The sequence below is a fragment of the Notolepis coatsorum genome (genome assembly GCF_963971535.1).
Source record: "Notolepis coatsorum genome assembly, chromosome: 13".
In the NCBI taxonomy this organism is placed as follows: Eukaryota; Metazoa; Chordata; class Actinopteri; order Aulopiformes; family Paralepididae; genus Notolepis; species Notolepis coatsorum.
In genome coordinates, this window is record NC_140177.1 from 105563590 (window position 1) to 105587305 (window position 23716).

At 44.4% G+C, this 23716-nt stretch overlaps 1 protein-coding gene across 2 annotated transcripts in view; it reads left to right on the forward strand.

Moving 5' to 3' along the window:
- Window positions 1-23716, forward strand: part of nr2f6a (nuclear receptor subfamily 2, group F, member 6a) — a 62135-nt gene that overhangs the window by 17775 nt on the left and 20644 nt on the right. The window contains exon 4 of one of the 2 annotated variants that reach the window (XM_084327482.1): window positions 18355-18689. In XM_084327482.1, the coding sequence (XP_084183608.1) occupies window positions 18355-18689 (335 nt within the window). The remainder of the gene's footprint in view (window positions 1-18354; window positions 18690-23716) is intronic. The other variant, XM_084327483.1, reaches the window with a different exon arrangement.

Consider the following 23716-nt stretch of genomic DNA (forward strand, 5'->3'; position numbering starts at 1 on the left):
CTCAGACAGCATCAGCCAAAACTCCGTGGGTGAAATATGAATACCATGACGAAAATATGAAATATTGATCTCAAACACGCCTTACGGCGTGATTGGCAGACAACGCATGGCGGAGAAACCTGCCTTAACATGTGATTGGCGGAGAATGGGTTAAATAGTTTCAAAATATCACTCATTTCTGAAAATAAGTTACAAAAGTAAAAAGAAAATGCGTTTTGGAAAATAGCTCTTTATTTGATTATCATAAAAAAAGTGTTTTCTATACAGAGATATCGACATCGGTAAATATCGGTATTGGCCAGAATAGCAATATTAACACGTTGGATGCCACCAACGCTATAAGTCGTTAGTTCATGCCACCAGTTGAGTGCCACCAACGACATATATCGTCTGTTTGCATTTTTATTTTTTTTATTGGCGATTTGAATTCATATTTCATCAATCGAGCCTCTGTTTAGTGCTGCAGAGTCTCTCTGAGCTCAATTGGGAAGATACCGCCCCCTATCGTCTCTCCCTGTGTAACTGCACCCCATTAGTTCAGACTGATGCAGGGGGAGTGGTTAGTTTGCTCATTTTATTTTTCCGTCAAGGCATCTGAAGAGACCAAGTGATCGCCGGCCCTCAGAACAGCGACGATTATGTATTTACAGTACCAACACTGTAATCAATAAGCGTGATCGATATTTGGAATGGCGATCAGGAATTGGAATAATCTTTTTGGATAACATCTGATCTCAGGTAAGGAATCTATTTGACCAGTCTTAGGATAATCAGACCTGTTTTCACGGAGATATAAGCTTTTTCCCTATGCGTGTGTGTCTGCGCGGTGATTCCTGATCAGGAAATGAGAGAATCGATTTTTCAGCCCGAATCAATAGCGTGCATAAGTACACATATACTATCGATAATCTAGCGTTTATTTGAAAAACGATTCATAAATAGGCCGAAAAATGACAGCGTTTTTGTGTATTCTAGAATATTCCAGTAAATGCTGTTTATCACGGAATCTATATATTTTCCTTGAAAACGAGGGCTTTTCAAAATGCTATAAAACGAAAATGAACCGATAAAAAAACAATCCGTTTCGACAATGTTGACTGCAAACAAGTCATTGATAAACGACAGGCAGATTAGACACAGCCCTAATTTAAGAGAGAGAATATGCGTTCACAACACTATCATTGAAGTGGGTGCTGGCATTTAACAGGGTTTTCAATGTTAACCCTTTGATCGCCAATGACGTGTTTAGACGTCATTCCTCGCCATGCGTAATCTGCCAATGACGTCGTACAGCGTCTTTGAGATCAATATTTAAAAAATCTGTCATGGCAATCATATTTCACCCACGGAGACTTGACGGGTGCTGTAGTAGAGCTCCTCTCAACTCTCCAACGGTGCAAGACTGCCATCTGGTGGCCGATCGGCGAGGTGCCAAAACCGGAAGTGAGCGGCCGGAAGTGGTGCTCACCCATATTTCGTCCGGCGACTCGCTATCGCTCGCGGGACTCCAGCTTGATACACTGGATAGCGATCCGTTGCCAATAACTCGATAAACAACATGATTTGGACGTATATAGTATTATACAACCTGGAACTGGACCAACAAGATCGACATCCCATAATAGCGAACTTTCTGCTCCACGCTGATCGCCCAACGCTACGAGGAAGCTGCGGTGAGTTTCAGCGTGTTTGATTATTATTATACATATAAACTGCTCTGATCAACATGTCACCCATACTACATAAATGATTTAACGTCGGCCACGGACTTATATCACATTTTTATGCCAATATCGGCCGATAATATCGGACATCCCTAGTTGAGAGCCTTTGTCATCTCCCTACAGAACATATATTGTGGGAATGCAACAGAACTAAGCTGGTTAGAATAACAACATGCAACTTATTTCTGATTGTCATTTATTGTTGAGCCCTCATGTCAGAAAAATACACACAAAAAAATGTATTCACCTACGGAACTGTTGGGAAAAAGAGAGAATGGCGCTGCTCCAACCGGCCGCCTTTCTGTTAGCTCCGTCGAGACTGTGCTTACTTTTGTTAATTTTTATAGTTTTATTTGCACCAACTGTTGGTGCATTATATGTGTATGACCGTCAGTCACTCATTGACATTGGATTAAGGAAAACTTACCAACTAGATTGCTCTCTGGATCGGATTGCTGAACAACAACAGTGGCCAGCGGAGATCCTTTGTTGCGGCCGAAGCAAGGAAAAGGCGCGACGACGAGGTAGAAGAGCCGGCGTCCGAAACAGATTGAGATCCAAGCGACACAGAACCACATTGCCCAGCATATTGTTGGCCAATGTGCAATCGATAGGAAACAAACGACATCAGAGCACGGATCCAATTCCAGAGGGACATTTGGGACTGCAACGTCCTCTGTTTCACAGAGACTTGGCTGTCTCCAGACGTCCCAAACCATGCAATAGAACCGTCAGATCACTTCTTCGTTCTCCGCAAGGACCGAACGGCAGAAGAATCACTAAAGACGAAAGGAGGCGGCATAGCTTTCATGGTAAACAAGGAGTGGTGCGATATAGGCAACGCAAAGGAATTGTCTAACCACTGCTCCCCAGACCTGGAGTATATCACCATCAAATGCCGACCCTTCTTTCTCCCGAGGGAGCTAACGTCCATCATCATGATCGGAGTATACATTCCACCACAAGCAAACACTGGGGCCGCACTTTCAAAGCTACACGACGAGGTAAACAAACTACAGATAGCTAACGTTGACGCTGCCATTTTGGTTCTGGGCGATTACAACAGCGCGCGTCTTAAAAAGGTGTTGCCGAATTTCTATCAGCATGTGACCTGTCCCACCAGAGGCGAGAACATATTAGACCATGTATACTCGCAATTTAAGAATGGGTACAAGTCACAGGCTCTTAGTCCATTCGGTAAGTCCGATCACGCCGTCATCTTTCTTTTGCCAAAATATAAACGGAGTCTTAAGCGAACACTGGTAGTATCGCGAGAGGTTAAGCGTTGGACTGTGACGTCAGAGGAGACACTCCAGGCTGCACTTGAATGCACAGACTGGAATGTATTCCGTGATAACACAGCCAATATTAACGAATACACTGAAACGGTGCTTGACTTTGTCTGTACTCTGGTAGAAGAAACAATCCCCTCTACCACAATTAGAATCTACCCAAATCAAAAGCCCTGGGTAGATAAATCCGTCCGTGAGGCTCTGAAAGTGCGCACCTCAGCCTACAACACCGGGCTTGTGACAGGCAACATGGATGAACACAAGACGGCAAGATACAACGTCAGGAGAGCAGTAATGGAGGCAAAACGGCGTTATAGGGATAAAGTTGAACTTCAGTTTGAACAGGCTGACTAGAGGTATGTGGCAGGGCCTCAGAACAATGACAGATTACAAAGGCACCTCCCTCAAACTGAACAGTGACATCTCCTTAGCAAATGTTCTCAATACCTTCTATGCGAGGTTTGAGGCTGTGAATAACAACACCAGCCTACAAGCCACGGCAATGGGGGGGGGGGTCTGCTGATGGAGACTCAGTGTTCAGGGTAACCGAGCATGAGGTGAGGCGGAATATCAGGAAGGGAATATCAGGAAGGCAGCAGGACCGGACGGCATCCCCGGCCGCGTCCTAAAAGTCTGTGCCGACCAACTGGCCCCGGTATTCACTGACATCTTTAACCTGTCCTTAGAACAGGCTGTCATCCCCACCTGTCTGAAGAAGTCCACCATCATCCCTGTACCCAAAAAATCTACGCCTGCTTGCCTCAACGACTACCGCCCTGTAGCTCTCGCCTCCATAGCCATGACGTGCTTTGAGAAGCTAGTGAAGGGCTACATCTGTTCCTCCCTCCCCATCAACCTGGACCCCCTGCAATTTGCATACCGCCCTAACAGGTCCACGGAGGACGCCATAGCCCATGTGCTGCACACAGCAGCATCACACCTGGACAAGAGGCAGGGGAACTATGTGAGAATGCTGTTCATCAACTACAGCTCAGCATTCAATACCATAGTCCCCTCCAAACTCATAGCCAAGCTCAGGGACCTGGGCTTGAACTATGACCTTTGCCAGTGGGTCTTGGACTTCCTGACGGGGCAGACCCCAGGTGGTAAGAGCAGGCAACTGCACCTCCTCATCCATCACGCTCAACATAGGGGCCCCCCAGGGCTGTGTTCCGCTGCGTGGCACAGCGGAACAACAACACAATCATCAAATTTGCTGATGACACAGTAGTGGTGGGCCTGATCTCTGCCAACGACGAGAGGGCCTACCTGGAAGAGGTAGAGAATCTGTCACAGTGGTGTCAGGAGAACTGCCTCTCCCTGAACGTCAGCAAAACAAAAGAGATGATTGTGGACTTCAGGTAGTCGGGGGTCAAGGACTACAGGTTGAGAGAGTGAACAGTTTCAAGTACCTCGGAGCCCACATATCCGAGGACTTGACATGGACCACACACATTGACAGTGTTGTGAAGAAGGCACGACAACGCCTAAGGAAGTTCCAAGTCAGTCAGAAGATCCTTAAGAACTTCTACTCATGTACAATAGAGAGCATCCTGACTGGCAACATCACCTCCTGGTTTGGGAATAGCACTGCACAAGACCGTAGCAGACTACAAAGAGTGACACGTTCAGCCGAACGCACAATTGGAGGGGGGCTTCCCACCCTCCAGAACATTTACAACAAGCGGTGCAGGGGTAAGGCTAAGAGAATCATCAAGGACTCCAGCCACCCGAACAACTGCCTCTTTGAACTGCTGCGGTCAGGCAAGCAATACCGGAGTCTTAAGGCGAGCACAGAGACTCAGAAGAAGCTTCTATCCCCAGGCCATCAGGCTGCTCAACGAACAATAAACACTATGCAACAACCATCAAATGCACACAGCACACACACCCACACTCACTTTAAACAAACAACACACTGCAGCACCCATTCTCCACACTTTAGATCACCTAAACACACTTTATATTTATTGGTAAAGGATTTGCACTACAACTTGTACACCTTACTGTAAATTGTACCTAAATTGTACCTCATCCCATTTCTGCTTTGCACTATATAGTATTGTATATTAGTACATTGCATAGTATATTGTATATTGTATGGTAACTCAGTTACTTCTATTCTGCATCAAACATTGTACATATGTCTATACTGAACACTGTGACCTTATTTTTACTTCTATTTTACATGCTATACTATTTTATTTCATACTTATCTTGTCTAGCACAGTCTCTGGAGCGTAACAGTAAGAAGCATTTTGTATAAAAGTATTCTGTACTTCTGTATGACAACTATTAAAGAAACTTGAACTTGAATATTGGTTCCGCACAGACTCTATAGTGTTGCCTTCCTGTCGGCAGGTAGACAGTTTTAGCTAGTAACGTGATGGAGTGTTTTTCCTAGTCAATTAATCAAATCGTCTGCTATGGCTGCATGCGTGGCGCTAACGTTATTATAATAATAACATTGGATTTTACCTTCGGTAACGGAAGATGCGCTACTGGGTAGCGCAACACTGTTTTTTATAATAATACTCTCAACCAAAGCAATGCAACGGAAACATTTTGATTGACAGTCGAATCTGCCAATTACGTCACACCGCTTGCACCCGCCTCTGCTGTTACCACCAATCGGCAAGCACCTATTCGGTTTTTACTTCCTGGATGTTAGCCATTGATCACAACAAGGCTAATAACATTAGCTCCCCGCCGGAGTGGACTACCAGAGCTCCAGTCGACAGGAGTACTAAACGAGGCATAATGATTTTACTGCAAAGAATGTTATAATAAAAGCCCTTCGTTCTATACACTTGTCTGATTGAAAACTTTATTAACAGACCGCAGAATGGGCACAACGGAGATATGAATTGAGTAATGCTTGCCTTGCTATGGTCCGGTAAATACGCTGATGTTATTGAACGTGTAACTATATAACGTTAATGCCACAAAACGAATGCCTTTGTTAATCATAAGTAGTAACTTTATAATAATAATAAGAAGAAGAAAGGGTCGGGGGGGTTAACCACCGGGCGCTACCAGCCTACCACCCCTGCCCGCGACACGAGTGAACGGCGCACGACCAGAGGGGAGACTTCGAATCCGTGTTTCACTTTCAATTAGGGATGCACCGAATGGGAAATTCTTGGCCGAAACCGATACCGAAAATAGAAAACAGTTGGCCGAAAGCCGAAAGGCCGAAAATGATTCATAGAATAGATTTTTTTTTACCAATGTTGTGGAACATTATGATTATGGTAAATATATGATTATGGCAAAACTTAACTTAAATAATAAATAATCACTATTATGGGTCCATAAAACATTTATTCAGCACTTCTGAATGCATACAGTACATTAATTCCATCTTTTCTCTGGCTGTGCAGCGGACATCTGTGCTCTACTGAGCGCACCTTTCTAGTCCCCAGCTGAATGTGCTCGCTTGACTCGGCACAGTAGACGCGCGACAGACAGACAGCGGCAATGTGAGAAACACAATCCCCCCCCTCTCGCTCTGAATAATATGCATATTAGATCACTCAGTGATTAACCGCGGCATATAGTAAATAAGGATATAAAGCATGTTAAAGACGCATTTATTTGACGCGTTGCGCGCAGTTTACATAGAAACAGCGCGACTCCCGACAGCGCGACATCATCACAACACGCGAATAATCTGTATATTAGATCACTCAGTGATTTACCGCGGCATATAGTAAATAAGGATATAAAGCATGTTAAAGACGCATTTATTGGACGCGTTGCGCACAGTTTACATAGAAACAGCGCGACTCCCGACAGCGCGACATCATCACAACAACACGCAAGGTTGTTTCTGTTTCGGTGATATATTTTCGGTGAAAAAACTCTTTCGGCCGAAAGCCGAAAGGCCATTTTTTGCCATTTTCGGCCGAAAACTTTCGGTGCCGAAATGTCGGTGCATCCCTACTTTCAATAACTAATACGTGCTTGCCGAATCCCAAACAATATTCATGCTGCAAAGTCATCCTCTAAAGATAGACATTTAGACTAGAGGCAGGCTATATGCTATAAAGAGTAGACTAATAATAAAAAAAAAAAAAAAAATCCAATTTAAAAAAAAGATTTTGGTTATATTGCGGCGGTATGAAATATTACGCAAATTTGTGCGGTAAGGAAAAGATCAATACCGCGGCAGCTCTACTACTGGGTTGAGGAGATGCAGCATTCGCCTGTAAAACATCAAAAACAAGACATTCCTGCACTTTAGCTCATTCCCGCCGGGAATTAGACGGAGCCCGTCATAGCACTGCCATGCTTTAAAAGAAACGAGTGCGTCACATTGTTTGTAGAGCTAACTATATTCTATATTATAGCCATTGATACAATACTATGGCACATTTGACATCACCTATCTATCGTTCAATATGTGAAAAAGAATGAATTTTTCCATCCATACGTTCCCGTGTTATACCGTGGTGAATATAAGTATCGTTATAGCATGGTCTGGGGTAATTCCTGAAAGGCTGTGTTATAGCCTCATACGTGAATCCTACTCTAAGCGATGCCGTTTCTTGCCTGTACACAAAGCATTGCAGGATCAAGCTAAAATTTACGTAAGATAGTCCTTACCTGTGATCAGGAGTATTCTAAAAATAATATTCCAATTGTTTGATCACCATCTGGTACATCCGATGTCCATTTGGTCCACGGCATAACCCACCACAACATATGGATCGGGATATTTGACGCGCTTCACTGGAACCGGGAAAGTGAAACCGGAGACATTTGGCCATTACACAGGCCAAGATACAAGGTTTCAAAGGTTTCAAGTTTCAAGTTTCAAGTTTCTTTAATAGTTGTCATACAGAAGTACAGAATACTTTTATACAAAATGCTTCTTACTGTTACGCTCCAGAGACTGTGCAAGACAAGATAAGTATGAAATAAAATAACATAGTAAAATTAGAAGTAAAAAAATGAGGTCACAGTGTTCAGTTTAGACATATGTACAATGTTCGATGCAGAATAGACGTAACTGAGTTACCATATAATATACAGTACTGTGCAGTGTACTAATATACAATACTATATAGTGCAAGGCAGAAATGGGATGAGGTGCAATTTAGGTACAATTTACAGTAGGTGTACGAGTTGTAGTGCAAATCCTTTATCAATAAATATAAAGTGTAAAGTGTGTTTGTGTGATCTAAAGTGTGGAGAGTGGGTGCTGCAGTGTGTTGTTTGTTTGAGTGAGTGTGTGCGTGTGGGTGTGTGTGCTGTGTGCATTTGATGGTTGTTGCATAGTGTTTATTGTTCGTTTAGCAGCCTGATGGCCTGGGGATAGAAGCTTCTTCTGAGTCTTTCTGTGCTCGCCTTAAGACTCCGGTATCGCTTGCCTGACCGCAGCAGTTCAAAGAGGCAGTTGTTCGGGTGGCTCGAGTCCTTAATAATTCTCTTAGCCTTCCCCTTGCACCGCTTGTTGTAAATGTTCTGGAGGGTGGGAAGCCCCCCTCCAATTGTGCGTTCGGCTGAACGTGTCACTCTTTGTAGTCTGCTACGGCCTTGTGCAGTGCTATTCCCAAACCAGGAGGTGATGTTGCCGGTCAGGATGCTCTCTATTGTACATGAGTAGAAGTTCCTAAGGATCTTCTGACTGACTTGGAACTTCCTTAGGCGCCTGAGGAAGTAGAGGCGTTGTCGTGCCTTCTTCACAACACTGTCAATGTGATATGATATGATGATATGTGGGCTCCGAGGTACTTGAAACTGTTCACTCTCTCAACCGGTGCCCCGTCGATGCTGAGGGGGCTGTAGTCCTTGACCCCCGACCTCCTGAAGTCCACAATCATCTCTTTTGTTTTGCTGACATTCAGGGAGAGGCAGTTCTCCTGACACCACTGTGACAGGTTCTCTACCTCTTCCAGGTAGGCCCTTTCGTCGTTGGCAGAGATCAGGCCCACCACTACTGTGTCATCAGCAAATTTGATGATGGTGTTGTAGGGCTGGGCGATATGACGATATTATATAAATATCGGGTACAGTTCATTAACGATACACTTTTTAAACGTATCGTGGATATCGTGATGTTTTGACCAAGAGGCTTGTGTCGCGTCAATCTGGTCCACACGTTGACACTTTTGAACAGCGCCGCCCCACACACACACTACTGCATCAAAAGTTACTACTTATGATAACAAAGGCATTCGTTTTGTGGCATTAACGTTATATAGTTACACTTTCAATAACATCAGCGTATTTACATAGCAACGACCGAGGTCGACCTAGATATAGCAAGCGTTAGTCGACGTTCATATCTCAGCCCGTGCTGACTCAGTTGTGCCCATTCTGCGGTCTGTTAATAAAGTTTTCAATCAGACAGATGTATGGAAAGGCTTTTATTATAACATCCGTTGCAGTAAAATCATTATGCCTCCAGTCGTTTAGTCCTTCTGCGGAGCTAAAAGCTAAACGTCGGCCGCGGCGAGCTACCGCTGCCATTGTTATTGTCATTGAGCTCTCGAATGGCGGAAGTAAAAAATTAATACGCGCTTGCCGATTGGTGCTAAGAACAGCAGGGCGGGTGCAAGCGATGTGACGTAATTGGCAGACGCGACTGTCAATCAAAATGATTCTGTTTGCCGACTGAATGAATGAGAACGTTATTAACAGATTGCAGCATGGGTACAATACAGTACAGCTCAATACAACAACAGTCAACAGTGGACTGGAGGATGCAGACCAGAGAAAGACTTTCGTCTTGTTTACATCAGGGTCCCCCATTTTCAATTCATCATATTTCATATCTAAATCATATAATATCTCATTGCTAAATATATGCAATATATAATCTAATAATCCAATAATCTAAATCTAATATATAATATAAAAATGCTAAATGCATGGGTATTTTATTTTGTCTTTAATGTTAGCTTGCAAACTCAAATACTGTCTTGGTAAGCCTCATAATGAATTGTTTGGGGAAAAAAAGAAAAACATCGTGATGCGTATCGTGTATCGCCGAAAGGTCAGAAAATATCGTGATATCATATTTAGGCCATATCGCCCAGCCCTATGGTGTTGTTGTTCCGCTGTGCTACGCAGTCATGTGTGTACAGGGAGTAGAGGAGGGGGCTCAGAACACAGCCCTGGGGGGCCCCTATGTTGAGCGTGATGGATGAGGAGGTGCAGTTGCCTGCCCTTACCACCTGGGGTCTGCCCGTCAGGAAGTCCAAGACCCACTGGCAGAGGTCATAGTTCAAGCCCAGGTCCCTGAGCTTGGCTATGAGTTTGGAGGGGACTATGGTATTGAATGCTGAGCTGTAGTCGATGAACAGCATTCTCACATAGTTCCCCTGCCTCTTGTCCAGGTGTGATGCTGCTGTGTGCAGCACATGGGCTATGGCGTCCTCCGTGGACCTGTTGGGGCGATATGCAAATTGCAGAGGGTCCAGGTTGATGGGGAGGGAGGAACAGATGTAGCCCTTCACTAGCTTCTCAAAGCACTTCATGGCTATGGAGGTGAGGGCTACAGGGCGGTAGTCGTTGAGGCAAGCGGGCGTAGATTTTTTGGGTACAGGGATGATGGTGGACTTCTTCAGACGGGTGGGGATGACAGCCTGTTCCAAGGACAGGTTGAAGATGTCAGTGAATACCGGGGCCAGTTGGTCGGCACAGACTTTTAGGACGCGGCCGGGGATGCCGTCCGGTCCTGCTGCCTTCCTGATATTCACTTTTTTAAAGATCCGTCTCCTCATGCTCTGTTACCCTGAACACTGAGTCTCCATCAGCAGACCCCCCCCCCCATTGCCGTGGTTTGTAGGCTGGTGTTGTTATTCACAGCCTCAAACCTCGCATAGAAGGAATTGAGATCATTTGCTAAGGAGATGTCACTGTTCAGTTTGAGGGGGGTGCCTTTGTAATCTGTCATTGTTTGAGGCCCTGCCACATGCCTCTAGAGTCAGCCTGTTCAAACTGAAGTTCAACTTTATCCCTGTAACGCCGTTTTGCCTCGATACCGCCGTCTTTGGCGAACTCAGACTCATTCCCTATGGTAACACCAAGTATACTCGTTGTTGGCGTTCAAGCGTCTGCTCCCAATAACGAGTAAACTCGTTGTTGGCGGGGAATGAGTTAAGGGCCTGCTGTGTTGACAAATGATTCAGCATATTGCTATTATTTCCCTCCTTGGATGAAATTGACATTTTGCAAATATTACAACTTGTGCTCTTTGTATGGTCTGTATGATAAGTAGGGGTGTAAAGGTACACGTATCCGTACCGAACCGTTTCAGTGTCTACCGTACCGAACGGCTGTGTAGTGTACCCACCGGGGGCTGTTATTTTCACAATCTAATATAAAAATGTACAAGTCGATTATTAATTTCAATATAGAATATTCGTTGACGGCCCTACAAGTACAATTAGTTACTGCACACGACATCACCCCTGAGTGGAACATGGAAAGCCAAACTTTCCCCCACTGTACTGAAAACCTGTACCGAACCTTGACTTCAAAACCGAGGTACGTACCGTACCGTGTTTTTTGTGTACCGTTACACCCCTAATGGTAAGGTATGTAGCCTAGCTCCTAGGCTTATCAAAATAAATGGTTTGGTTCCGGTTGCCGACCGACCCTGCCGATTTAGGGGCGACCCAATTTATTTTATGAGTAAAAAAAGAAAAAAGTAACCAAAAAAAAACAAAAAAAAAAATATATATATATATATATATATATATATATATATATATATATATATATATATATATATATTATTTTTTACAATAAAGTTTCATAAAAATCTTAGTCAAACCTTTAGTATTATGGATATTAAACATGTTGGCAGAGTACATGCATCCATGTTGTCGTGAACATTTTAATTAAATAAAGAAATTCCCTATCCAATAAATTCAATAAAAAATACAATAAAATAAATTCCCTACCTACCCATGGCCTTAACTGACAACCAACAGGAACCAAACAATTTATTTTGTTAGGCCCTATGGTAGGTTATATAGCGTTCCTATGGTAGGTGGCATGGTCATGCTAGACCTACAAAAGGCCTTCGACACTGTCAATCACACCATTCTGATTGACAAGCTAAAAGCAATTGGTTTTGATAGTTTATCAGTGAGCTGGATACAATCCTACCTGGAGGGGAGAGAACAGATGGTGGAGGTAAACGGTACCCTATCCCCCCCCCCCCTCACAGTGAACTGTGGTGTTCCACAAGGACGCATACTAGGACCACTACTGTTCCTAATTTATGCAAATGACATGTCGTCAGCTTGTGACTGCAACTTGTTCCTGTTTGCGGACGACTCAGCCCTGCTGGTCTCTGACAAGAACAAGTTACAGGTTGAAAAAACCCTCAGCTCGGAACTAGGCAAAAGGTATGTAGCCTAGCTCCTATGGTAAGGTATGTAGCCTAGCTCCTGTGGTACGGTATGTAGCCTAGCGGACCTATGGTAGGTTATGTAGTGTGGCTCCTAGCTGCTATGGTATGTTATGTAGCCTAGCTCCTGTGGTAAGGATGTAGCCTAGCTCCTATGGTAGGTTATGTAGCCTAGCTCCTATGGTAAGGTATGTAGCATAGCTCCAGTAGTAAGGTATGTAGCGTAGATCCTATGGTAGATTATGTAGTGTGGCTCCTATGGTAAGGTATGTAGCCTAGCTCCTATGGTAAGGTATGTAGCCTAGCTCCTGTGGTACGGTATGTAGCCTAGCTCCTATGGTAGGTTATGTAGTGTGGCTCCTAGCTCCTATGGTAAGGTATGTAGCCTAGCTCCTATGGTAAGGTATGTAGCCTAGCTCCTGTGGTACGGTATGTAGCCTAGCTCCTATGGTAGGTTATGTAGTGTGGCTCCTAGCTCATATGGTAAGGTATGTAGCCTAGTTTCTGTGGTATGGTATGTAGCCTAGCTCCTATGGTAGGTTATGTAGTGTGGCTCCTAGCTCCTATGGTAAGGTATGTAGCCTAGCTCCTGTGGTACGGTATGTAGCCTAGCTCCTATGGTAGGTTATGTAGCCTAGCTCCTATGGTAAGGCAATTAGGCAGTATGTCACACATATAGTATCTCCTCTTACTCTCAAGGACAAACAACCATCTTATTGTTCTATGGTGTGTGTGTAGCGATGCCACTGCTATAGCGTTTGCCTCATCAATCAAAGCTACGCCCCTTTCTCATTGTTTAACTGAGCATCATCAAAGAATAATGAAAGACTCTCACCACCCCAACAACAGCCTGTTCAAGCTGCTGCGGTCAGGCAAACGCCTGCGAACACCAGCAACTAGGTGTTTATTTAAGAATAGTAAATGTCGTTTCAAAATCGTGGTAAAACAACATTTTCAACCAACGAAATTGACATTCCCTAATCCCTAATAGATAGTGTGTACGTAAATGAAAATGTATGTGTCTGATGGGTGTATATATAGATGAAAAGGCATGTGTCTGATTAGAGATATATTATTAAAAGATTGTATAATTGGCTGATATGAACATAGATAATGTATGTAAAAGCTAAATAGTATATTATGCTGTATTGTGCTGTATTGTATTATGAATGAATTATGAGTAGGTATTATTGTATTGTATTATGAATTCATAAGGCGTATATATTGTTGTATTGTATTATGAATTAGGGTTTTTATTGTTGTTTTAATTGTCTGTATGACATGTGAATGTTGTGAGTGTATAAGTCTGTAACTGTATTTTACGTGTTATGGACCCTAGGAAGAATAGCCCCAGCACTGCTGTGGCTAATGGGGATCCAAATAAACTTAAACTTAAACTATGACAGAGAGACTTCGGCTCAGCTTCTTCCCCCAGGCCATCAGAGCCTTGAACACTGAACTCTCCACACACAAGCACACATGAGCACACACACAACACACACACTGTACATGCTCACACACTAGCAGCCACTTTAACATGAGCACACACACACTCATGCTGCACACGCTCACACTTATGGTCACTTTACAAAAGGAAAGGTCACTTTAAGAATAGTATAGTATAACTTGAGATTGTATAATATAGCATTGTATAGCAGTGTACATAAAGACCCAGTGCCTCATACGTAGTGTATTGCACTATCGCATGACCTAGCATGTCCGACCATGCTCTGTAAAAACTCATGTACATATACCGATATGCCCTACTTTGATTACTTGTATTATTGCACAATGTCGTTCTATTGGATTCTTATTATTGTATTATGCACAATCGTTGTGGGCAAGACCCCCCCGCATTTCACTGTATACTTGTATGCCGTGACAAATAAAACTCTTGACTTGACAAAGCGGCTATGGCGTTACCGTAGCAATCCTACACTTTGTCTTCACAAAGGGTTAACAATAGCCATGCGTAGAGCTGCCGCGGTATTGATGTTTTCCTTACCGCACAAATTTGCAAAATATTTCCTTCCGCTGCGGTTATTACCGCACACACACACACACAAAAAAAAAAGTTTGAATGCATTTTTTTTTGTAGTCTACTCTTTATAGCATATAGCCTGCCTCTAGTCTAAATGTCTATCTTTAGAGGATGACTTTGCACTGCAGCATGAATATTGTTTGGGATTCGGCAAGCACGCATTCGTTATTGAAAGTGAAACACTGATTCGAAGTCTCCCCTCTGGTCGTGCGCCGTTCACTCTGTGTCGCGGGCAGGGGTGGTAGCGGCGCGCCCGGCGGTTACCCCCCCGACCCTTTCTTCTTATTATTATAACGTTACTACTTATGATTACAAAGGCATTCGTTTTGTGGCATTAACGTTATATAGTTACACGTTCAATAACATCAGCGTATTTACCGGACCATAGCAAGGCAAGCATTACTCAATTCATATCTCAGTTCCTTTCTTTGCTCAGAGCGTGCCGAGTTGTGCCCATTCTGCGGTCTGTTAATAAAGTTTTCAATCAGACAAGTGTATAGAACGAAGGGCTTTTATTATAACATTCGTTGCAGTAAAATCATTATGCCTCGTTTAGTACTCCTGAGGAGCGACGGTAATCCACTCCGGCGGGAGCTAACGTATTAGCCGTGTTGTGAGCTCTGATCAATGGCTGACATTCAGGAAGTAAAAACCTAATACGCGCTTGCCGATTGGTGGTAACACACTGCAGGACGCTCCAACGTGTGACCCGTCTCTCTTCTGACCAATCGGTGGTCTGCAGTGTTTCACATGACTTTTCTGGTACCCAATAGGGTCGCTTGGAACCTCGACAGAGGAGTAGGGTATATCTGCAGAGCCGCAAGCCCAACGAGAGCAGGGTACTTTATTATTATTATAAAAAACAGCGGTGATGCAGTATTCAGTAGGGATGCACCGAATGGGAAATTCTTGGCCGAAACCGATACCGAAAATAGAAAACAGTTGGCCGAATGCCGAAAGGCCGAAAATGATTCATAGAATAGATTTTTCTTTACCAATGTTGTTCAGCTACCTGATTATGGAAAAATATATGATTATGGCAAAACTTAACTTAAATAATAAATAATCACTATTATGGGTCTTTTTGTATCACAAACAGTACTGCATGTGCAAATCTGGTATGTCATAAATGTATAGATGTAGCAGTACTGTCTATCTGTATGTCATGTATGTCGTATATGTCCTGATGAATTGAAAATGGGGGACCCTGATGTAAACAAGACGAAAGTCTTTCTCTGGTCTGCATCCCTTTAACAATTGTGTGTATTGAGCTGTACTGTACCCATTCTGCAATCTGTTAATAAAGTTTTCAATCAGAGAGAGAGAGAGAGAGAGAGAGAGAGAGAGAGAGAGAGAGAGAGAGACCAGATGAATGTGCTCTCTTGACTTTGGCACAGTAGACGCGCGACGTGTATGCTCGAGAATGATAATAATAATAATGCTCTTCAGATTATATTATCAACGACAGACAGCGTCAATGTGAGAAACACAACCCCCCCCCCTCTCGCTCTGAAGAATATGCATATTAGATCACTCGGTGATTAACACTTTGGTTGCCTAAGGTTAAATTAATGATATACCATAGATTGCCAGCGCTATTTGTCTATGGAGAAAGTCCCCTTCTTTGCAGGGCTATAACTTTTTAAATTCTATTGCTACATTGCCATTATTAGGGCCCATTCAAAGTCCTATATGTATTGTTCATTGTGTAGCAACGTTAAACTTTTTCATTCACATATTCATAGTAAAGTATGGTCTAATGTATAAGTATGTTTTCATCTCTTTCTGCAGCTTTCTCCAGAACGTGATATATAGCCCCAAATGCATTATATTGATGATGAAATACAGTTTGATGGCAATCAGCGCGATATAAAAAATTCCAACTAGACATACTTCTAGAAGTTACTACACGTCATCTGATGTTGACCGGATGGGCGAGGGGGCGTTTATAATTCCGTGGGCAGCGTTATACCAATCATCTAATGTGGGTCAAATGTTGATAATATCAGTTATTATCGAAGACGGTAACGTTACACGCTGAAACTCACCCCAGTCTCCGCGCGCCGTTGGGCGATCATCGTCGAGTAGAAATTTTATCATTATGGGATATATTATTACCCGGTCCATCTCCAGCTTGTATAATGGTATATACGTCCAAATCATGTTGTTTATCGAGTTATTGGCAATCGATCGCTATGTAGTGTGACGAGCTAGAGTGCCGGAACCTATCCCGAGTGGCCGGAAGCAATACGGACATCTAGCACAACCTCTACTGCGCTTCCTGTTAAGCGGTTGCACGATCGGCCACCAGATGGCGCTCCTGAACCGCCAGAGAGCTCAGTGGGTCCTGCTGGTGGATCTCAGGCCAGCGGAGGGACATTATGAATCCGATCGCAGATTTTTGAAATATTGATATAAAGACGACGTACAGCGTCCCCCGGCAACTTTAGCATGGCCAGCAAAGACGTCTAAAGACGGGTCCCGGCACCCAAAGTGTTAACCGCGACGGGCATATAGTAAATAAGGATATAAAGCATTGCGCGGGGAGTTTACATAGAAACAGCGCGACTCCCCCGAGTCCCAAGAGGAGTTTTCACAGGCTGCAGAACGCAGGACTGAAGAGCTCACGTTAAGCATGTAATGACTGAAGCCGCGTTTTGATGACATCATCACAACAACACGCGTTAGGTTACAGGTTGTTTCTGTTTCGGTGATATATTTTCGGTGAAAAAACTCTTTCGGCCAAAAGCCGAAAGGGCATTTTTGGCCATTTTCGGCCGAAAACCTTCGGTGGCCGAAATTTCGGTGCATCCCTAGTATTCAGCCTAACTCTGCGGTGGGCGTGATGTAACAGCGATACCGCGGTAATGCGGTAATCGCGGCAGCTCTAGCCATGCGCTCATGTATCCCCTTTCAGTTACAGTGCAGAGTTAATCTTCCAGAAATTGAATTTTTAATGGAACAATTTGTCCCAAGTCGACAGTCTTTTGTGTTGCCACTGGAGATGACCTTGGCGTAGCGTAGCCCTGTCGCTGTGATGTCTCATTGAAACCTTGTAACTCCCAATTTAGTTAGTTATATCATGGCCCTCTGTCAGAGGTTCCCAAATATTTCTATATCAAGCCCCAGATACGACCCCCATTTGATAAGATGTTTATGATATAGGCTAACCCTTTCTAGATGCAGTGTCGCACGTGCATAGGAAGCGGAAATGTAAAGGGGCCAAGCTGCCGGCGTTCCTGTTGCCTAGCAACATAAAGTGAATACAATGCATTCTAAGGAGGAGTGTCTACGTTTCTACGAAACCTCCCGATCTTCCATTGTGTTTCCTTCTGATCGGGAATTAGACTGGGCCTAATCTGGTCAAGAGCGTCTGTTGATAATCTGACAAGGACCTCCCACTGAGCGAGTGTGCTCACTTTCAACTTTTCCTCCCTCTTTTTCAACACCCCCAAATCTCCTTCATGCCCCCCCCCCCCCTCAACCATCTCCCTCCCTCCACTATTCTACCCCTTCTACCACCACCCCCACCGTGACTTATCCCCTCCTCTCTCTCCTCATCCATCTTCTCCTCTACCTTTTTGCCCTCTTCTCCTCTGTTCTCTTGTCTCTGTCTCCTATCCTGTGCTTTCTCGTCTCCTTCTCCTCTCTGCCCCTGTTCTCTCCTCTCCCCTCTCTCTCCCTCTGTCTTCTCCTTCCTGCTCCTTTCTTCTCTCCACCTCTCCTCTCCCCTCTTTCTCTCACGTCTTCTCTCCTTCATGCTCCTTCTCTCCACCTCCTCTCCCCTCTTTCTCTCATGTCTTCTCTCCTTCATGCTCCTTTCTTTCTCCTTTCCTCGCATGTCTCTTCCTCTTTCATCTCCCCTTCTCCTCTCTCCCTCCCTTCCCCCTTCACGTCTTCCCCCTTTGCACCCCATCCCTACTTCAGCAGTCCAGCGTGGGCGCATCCCTCCCCAGCCCAGCCTCAGTCCCTCCATCACGCCCATAGGGGGCGCCAGCGGCCTCGGGGGAGGCGAGTTCTACAACAACAACAACAACAACGGTGGCGGCGGTGGCCAGCCCGTGTCGGAGCTCATCTCCCAGCTCCTCCGGGCCGAGCCGTACCCCAGCAGCCGCTACGGACACCAGTACAACCAGCAGGCCGGTCCGGACAACGCCATGGGGATCGACAACATCTGCGAGCTGGCAGCGCGGCTGCTCTTCAGCACCATAGAGTGGGCCAGGAACATCCCCTACTTCCCCGAACTGCCTGTGTCCGATCAGGTTAGTGTTGCATCAAAGTGAATGCAATCAACTACATTAAGTAAACGGCTAATTTTGTGTTGTTTGCAATGCAGCAGCTTCACACATAACTAAGTTCAAAGAGCCAGTGCCTATTTTAGTGCACTTAATAATGTTGTCTTCTAAGTAGGGCTGCAACTAATGACTATTTTGGTAGTCGACTAATCTGTCGATAATTTTTTCGATTAGTCGACTAATCGAAAAACAATTATATAAAAAAAAAATATATATATATATATATATATGATATATATATATATTTTTTTTGCACTACATATCTTTGTGAAAGTGGCTTCTCAGCTCTGGTCCAGCTGAAGACAGAGCAGAGGAACAGATTGGACATTGAGCATGACCTCAGAGTTGCTTTGAGACTCTTGTCAGGACCAAACAACATCCCCAGTTATCCCATTAGTTCCCCCAAACTTACTGTCGGTCTGTTATGTTAAGCTAAGAAGTCTTCAGCTGGCTGGACCAGAGCTGAGAAGCCACTTTCACAAAGATAGGTAGTACCAAAAAAAAATTTATAATAATTTTTTTTATTTTTATTTTTTTAATGACTAATCGACGCAACAATTCCTCGTCCACGATTTCTTATAATCAACGTCGTCGATTATGTCGACTAATCGTTGCAGCCCTACTTCTAAGGTTGGGTGAGCACACTCTATTTTTGGTAATACTTGAGACTCACACAGTACATACACACACAGTCTTGCTTGGGAGCTGCCCAGTACATCCACAGTACATCCACAGCACATCCACAGCACAGTACATCCACAGCACAGCCACAGCACAGTACATCCACAGCACAATACATCCACAGCACAGTACATCCACAGTACAGTACAGTACAGCCACAGCACAGTACAGCCACAGTACAGCCACAGTACATCCACAGCACAGTACATCCACAGTAAACCCACGGTGCGCGACTGAACCTCCACGGTTTCATAGCATACGCCTTCAGTTGATCATGACAAATCCTCTTTTACCTTGACGATTAAAAAGTATTCCCATGGCTGGTGAGATTTTACGATGCCAGCTTGTGATAATTCGTTGTAGCCAGCCAGCTAGCGTTGATGCTATTCAATGCTATCAACATTAGCTAAATACAATGACAGTGGTATCCTGAGGTAACGTTAAATACAGACAACTTTTGATTACCAACGATAGCTAGCAAGCTAACTAAATAGCTTTGTTTGTCTGGACTATCATACTAGCTAACATACCCAACTAACGTTAATGCCATTTAGAATTTATTAACATAGCTACAACACACAGTAACGTTAATATAATTACATGCTTTACATCTTTACTCAACGTCATTTAATTCTTTACAATACAACAACTCAACTCGACTAGAAAATCAAGTTAATGTACTAAAAAAAGAGAAAAAAGTAGTAGAACGCGCTCACCTCACTAGACTTGACACTGGGTGCTGTAAGCTCTGATATCAACGCGTTCGCGGATACAGACTGGGACATGTTTAAAGGAAGCGCCAGTGACGTCAGCGAGTACGCTGATACCGTTGTTTGTTACATAGCAACAGTGGTAGACGGCATTGTCCTCACAAAGAAGGCGCGGGTTTTCCCAAACCAGAAACCTTGGGTGGACAGCACTATAAGAACAGCCCTAAACTCACGCACCACGGCTTATAACCTGGGCAGAGAGTCAGGAAATATGGAAGAGTACAAGGCTTCAGTCTACACTCTGCGCAAGGCTGTTAAACTTGCTAAGAGGACATATGCTGAGAAACTGGAGACACAAATGGCACAAAACGACACAAGAGGCTTGTGGAGGGGACTGAAGACAATAACTGACTACAAAGTCAGCGCCCCCTCAATGGGGAGCGACGACGCCTCTCTAGCGGACAAACTCAACTCCTTCTACGCTCGGTTCGGTGTAGACAGTGTCGCCGCTAGCCCTCTGGCTAGTGACGTCACTGGCGCACCGGCTGTTGTGGAGGGGGGGGGGGCAACCGCGGGGGGGCGGGGGCGCTCTCTCGTTGTCGGAACACAGTGTGAGAAGAGCATTTATGCAGGTGAACACCAGGAAGGCTGCAGGCCCAGATGGTATAACAGGACGCATACTTAAGTCCTGTGCAAACCAGCTTGCCCCGGTGTTCACCGCCATATTTAATCAATCCCTGGCGGAGTCAGTAGTCCCTGCCTGCTTCAAGATGTCTACCATCATCCCTGTACCGAAGAAACCCTCCCCAACATGTCCAAATGATTACAGACCGGTGGCACTCACCTCTGTGGTCATGAAATGTTTCGAGAGGCTGGTCAAGGACCACATTTGTGCCTCTCTCCCCAGTGATATGGACCCTATGCAATTTGCATACAGGACAAACAGGTCCACTGATGACGCGGTCTCCCAGGTACTGCACAGCACTCTCTCCCACCTTGACCGTCAGAAGGGGGGCTATGTGAGACTGTTGTTCATTGACTACAGCTCAGCGTTCAACACCATAGTCCCCACCAGACTGGTGGACAAGCTGATCGAGCTAGGCCTGAGCTCCACCCTGAGCGCCTGGGTACTGGACTTTCTGAGTGAAAGACCCCAGGCGGTCAGGGTGGGGGGTCAGACCTCCAACACCATCACCCTGAGCATCGGGTCCCCCCAGGGCTGTGTTCTAAGCCCCCTGCTGTACTCACTCTACACACACGACTGTGCGGCCAAGTTCAGCTCCAACTCCATTGTGAAGTTCGCCGACGACACGGTGGTGGTGGGGCTGATCTCGGACAACGACGAGAAGGCCTACCGAGAGGAGGTTGAGGTACTGGAACGTTGGTGCCAGGACAACAGCCTGCTCCTGAACATTGGTAAAACCAAGGAGCTGATCGTGGATTATAGGAGAGGTCAGCAGGAGACACACACACCACTGACGATTAACGGGGCTACCGTGGACAGGGTGAGCAGCTTCAAGTACCTGGGGGTCCACATCTCAGAGGACCTGACATGGTCAACACACATAGACACAGTAGTAAAGAAAGCGAAGCAGCGCCTCTACCACCTGAGACAGTTAAGGAAGTTCAGAGTATCGGGGAAGATACTCCAGTCCTTCTACTCAGGAGCTGTAGAGAGCATCTTGACCGGAAACATCACTGCCTGGTATGGGAACAGCACGGCACAGGACAAGAAGGCCCTACAGAGAGTGGTGCGCTCAGCCGAGCGTACCACGGGTATTGCGCTACCTCCCCTGCAGGCTCTATACAACAAGAGGTGCAAATCCAGAGCCTGCAGGATAATGAAAGACCCCCACCACCCCAATAACAGCCTGTTCCAGCTGCTGAGGTCAGGCAGACGCCTGCGAACTCCAGCTACTAGGACGGAGAGGCTTAGGCTAAGCTTCTTCCCCCAGGCCATCAGAGCCTTGAACAATGAACATTGAGAGACACAGAAACTGAACTATCCACACACAAGCACATACACGACACGCACGCTGAGCACGCTCACACACTAGCAGCCACTTTAACACTCATGCCGCACACACGCACACTTATGGCCAGAGGAAAGGCCACTTAAAGTAGTATAGCATCAGGAACAGTGTATTGCACTACTAAAGCTACCTAGCATGTCCTATATGCTCTGTAAATACTAATGTACAGATACCGAGATGGCACACCATGTACCTGTTTATTGCACTGTTTTATTGGATTCTATTAATATGTTGTACCACTGTATTTTATTGGATTCTATTATATGTTGTACCACTGTATTGCACATCGTCGCGGGCAAGACCAGCCGCATTTCATTGTATACCTGTATGCCGTGACAATTAAAACTCTTGACTTGACTTGACTTGACTATCATACATAAAAAATAGGGAAACAATGTCCAGGCACGCACTCCAGGTTTTTCCAAATTTATTGGCAGCCTGTAATCATATGACGTTTCGGTGTGAACACACCTTCTTCAGAATGGCTTGCATGAAGCATGAAGGGTAAGTGACCCTAGTAAATACAAGTCAAACAGGAAGTGACAACATAGGAAGTGACAACACATTCCCACAAGAGATCTGCAAAAAAGTACAAAATACCCCTTACAAGCACAACCTTTTCAGAATTATGTAAATCAAAAAGAAGCATGTAAATAAAAATAAATATAAAAAAGAAACAGTAAATCACAAAGAGATATATCTATATATAGTTATATATATTTTATACAGAGTAGGCCTACATCTTAAACTCTAAACATAAACACTCATGACCCATATAAGCCATTTTCAATTATAAAGAATGATAAATGAAAATAGTAAACAATCGAATGAAATGAAATAATCAAATGAAACAGGTCAAAACATTTTCCTCATTGAGGCCTCTAGGCTCTAGACCAGGGGTCAGCAACCTTTTTGACATGGAGTGCCTGTTTGAAATATAGTTGTAACTAGGGCTGTCTTAAATGCTTCGAAGCTTCGAACGTTCGATTCGATGGCACAAGCTTCGAACATTAAAAAAAAATCGAAGTTAAAAAAAAAAAAAAAAAAAATATATAAATTTTTTTTCAAAAAAATATTTTTTTCATTTTTTTTTTTTTTTTTTTACTTCGATTTGTGTGTGTGTGTGTGTGTGTGTGTGTGTGTGAACTACCCATCCCAGTTAGGACAGCCGAATCCCGTCCAATCTTTCGCCGTCGACTAAAGACTCACTTCTTCAACCATTATCTGAAATGATAAAAAAAAAAATCTAACCGTGACTAACCTTACTGTCATGCACTTGTCCTAATAAACTAACCTACACTGTAGCACTCAACACTTTGATGAACATTGTTACTCAGCTGATAGAGTTGTACCCTTCTTGCTGTCTTGTCGTACAGAACTTGTAAGTCGCTTTGGATAAAAGCGTCAGCTAAATGACTAAATGTAAGTGTGTGTGTGTGTGTGTGTGTGTAGGTGTGTGTGTAGGTGTGTGTGTGTGTGTGTGCGCGCACCTTGTAGAATTCCACACATAAGAAAGAAAGATACTGGGATGAATAAACAAAATAGGAAATAAAATGTAGAAATGCATGCA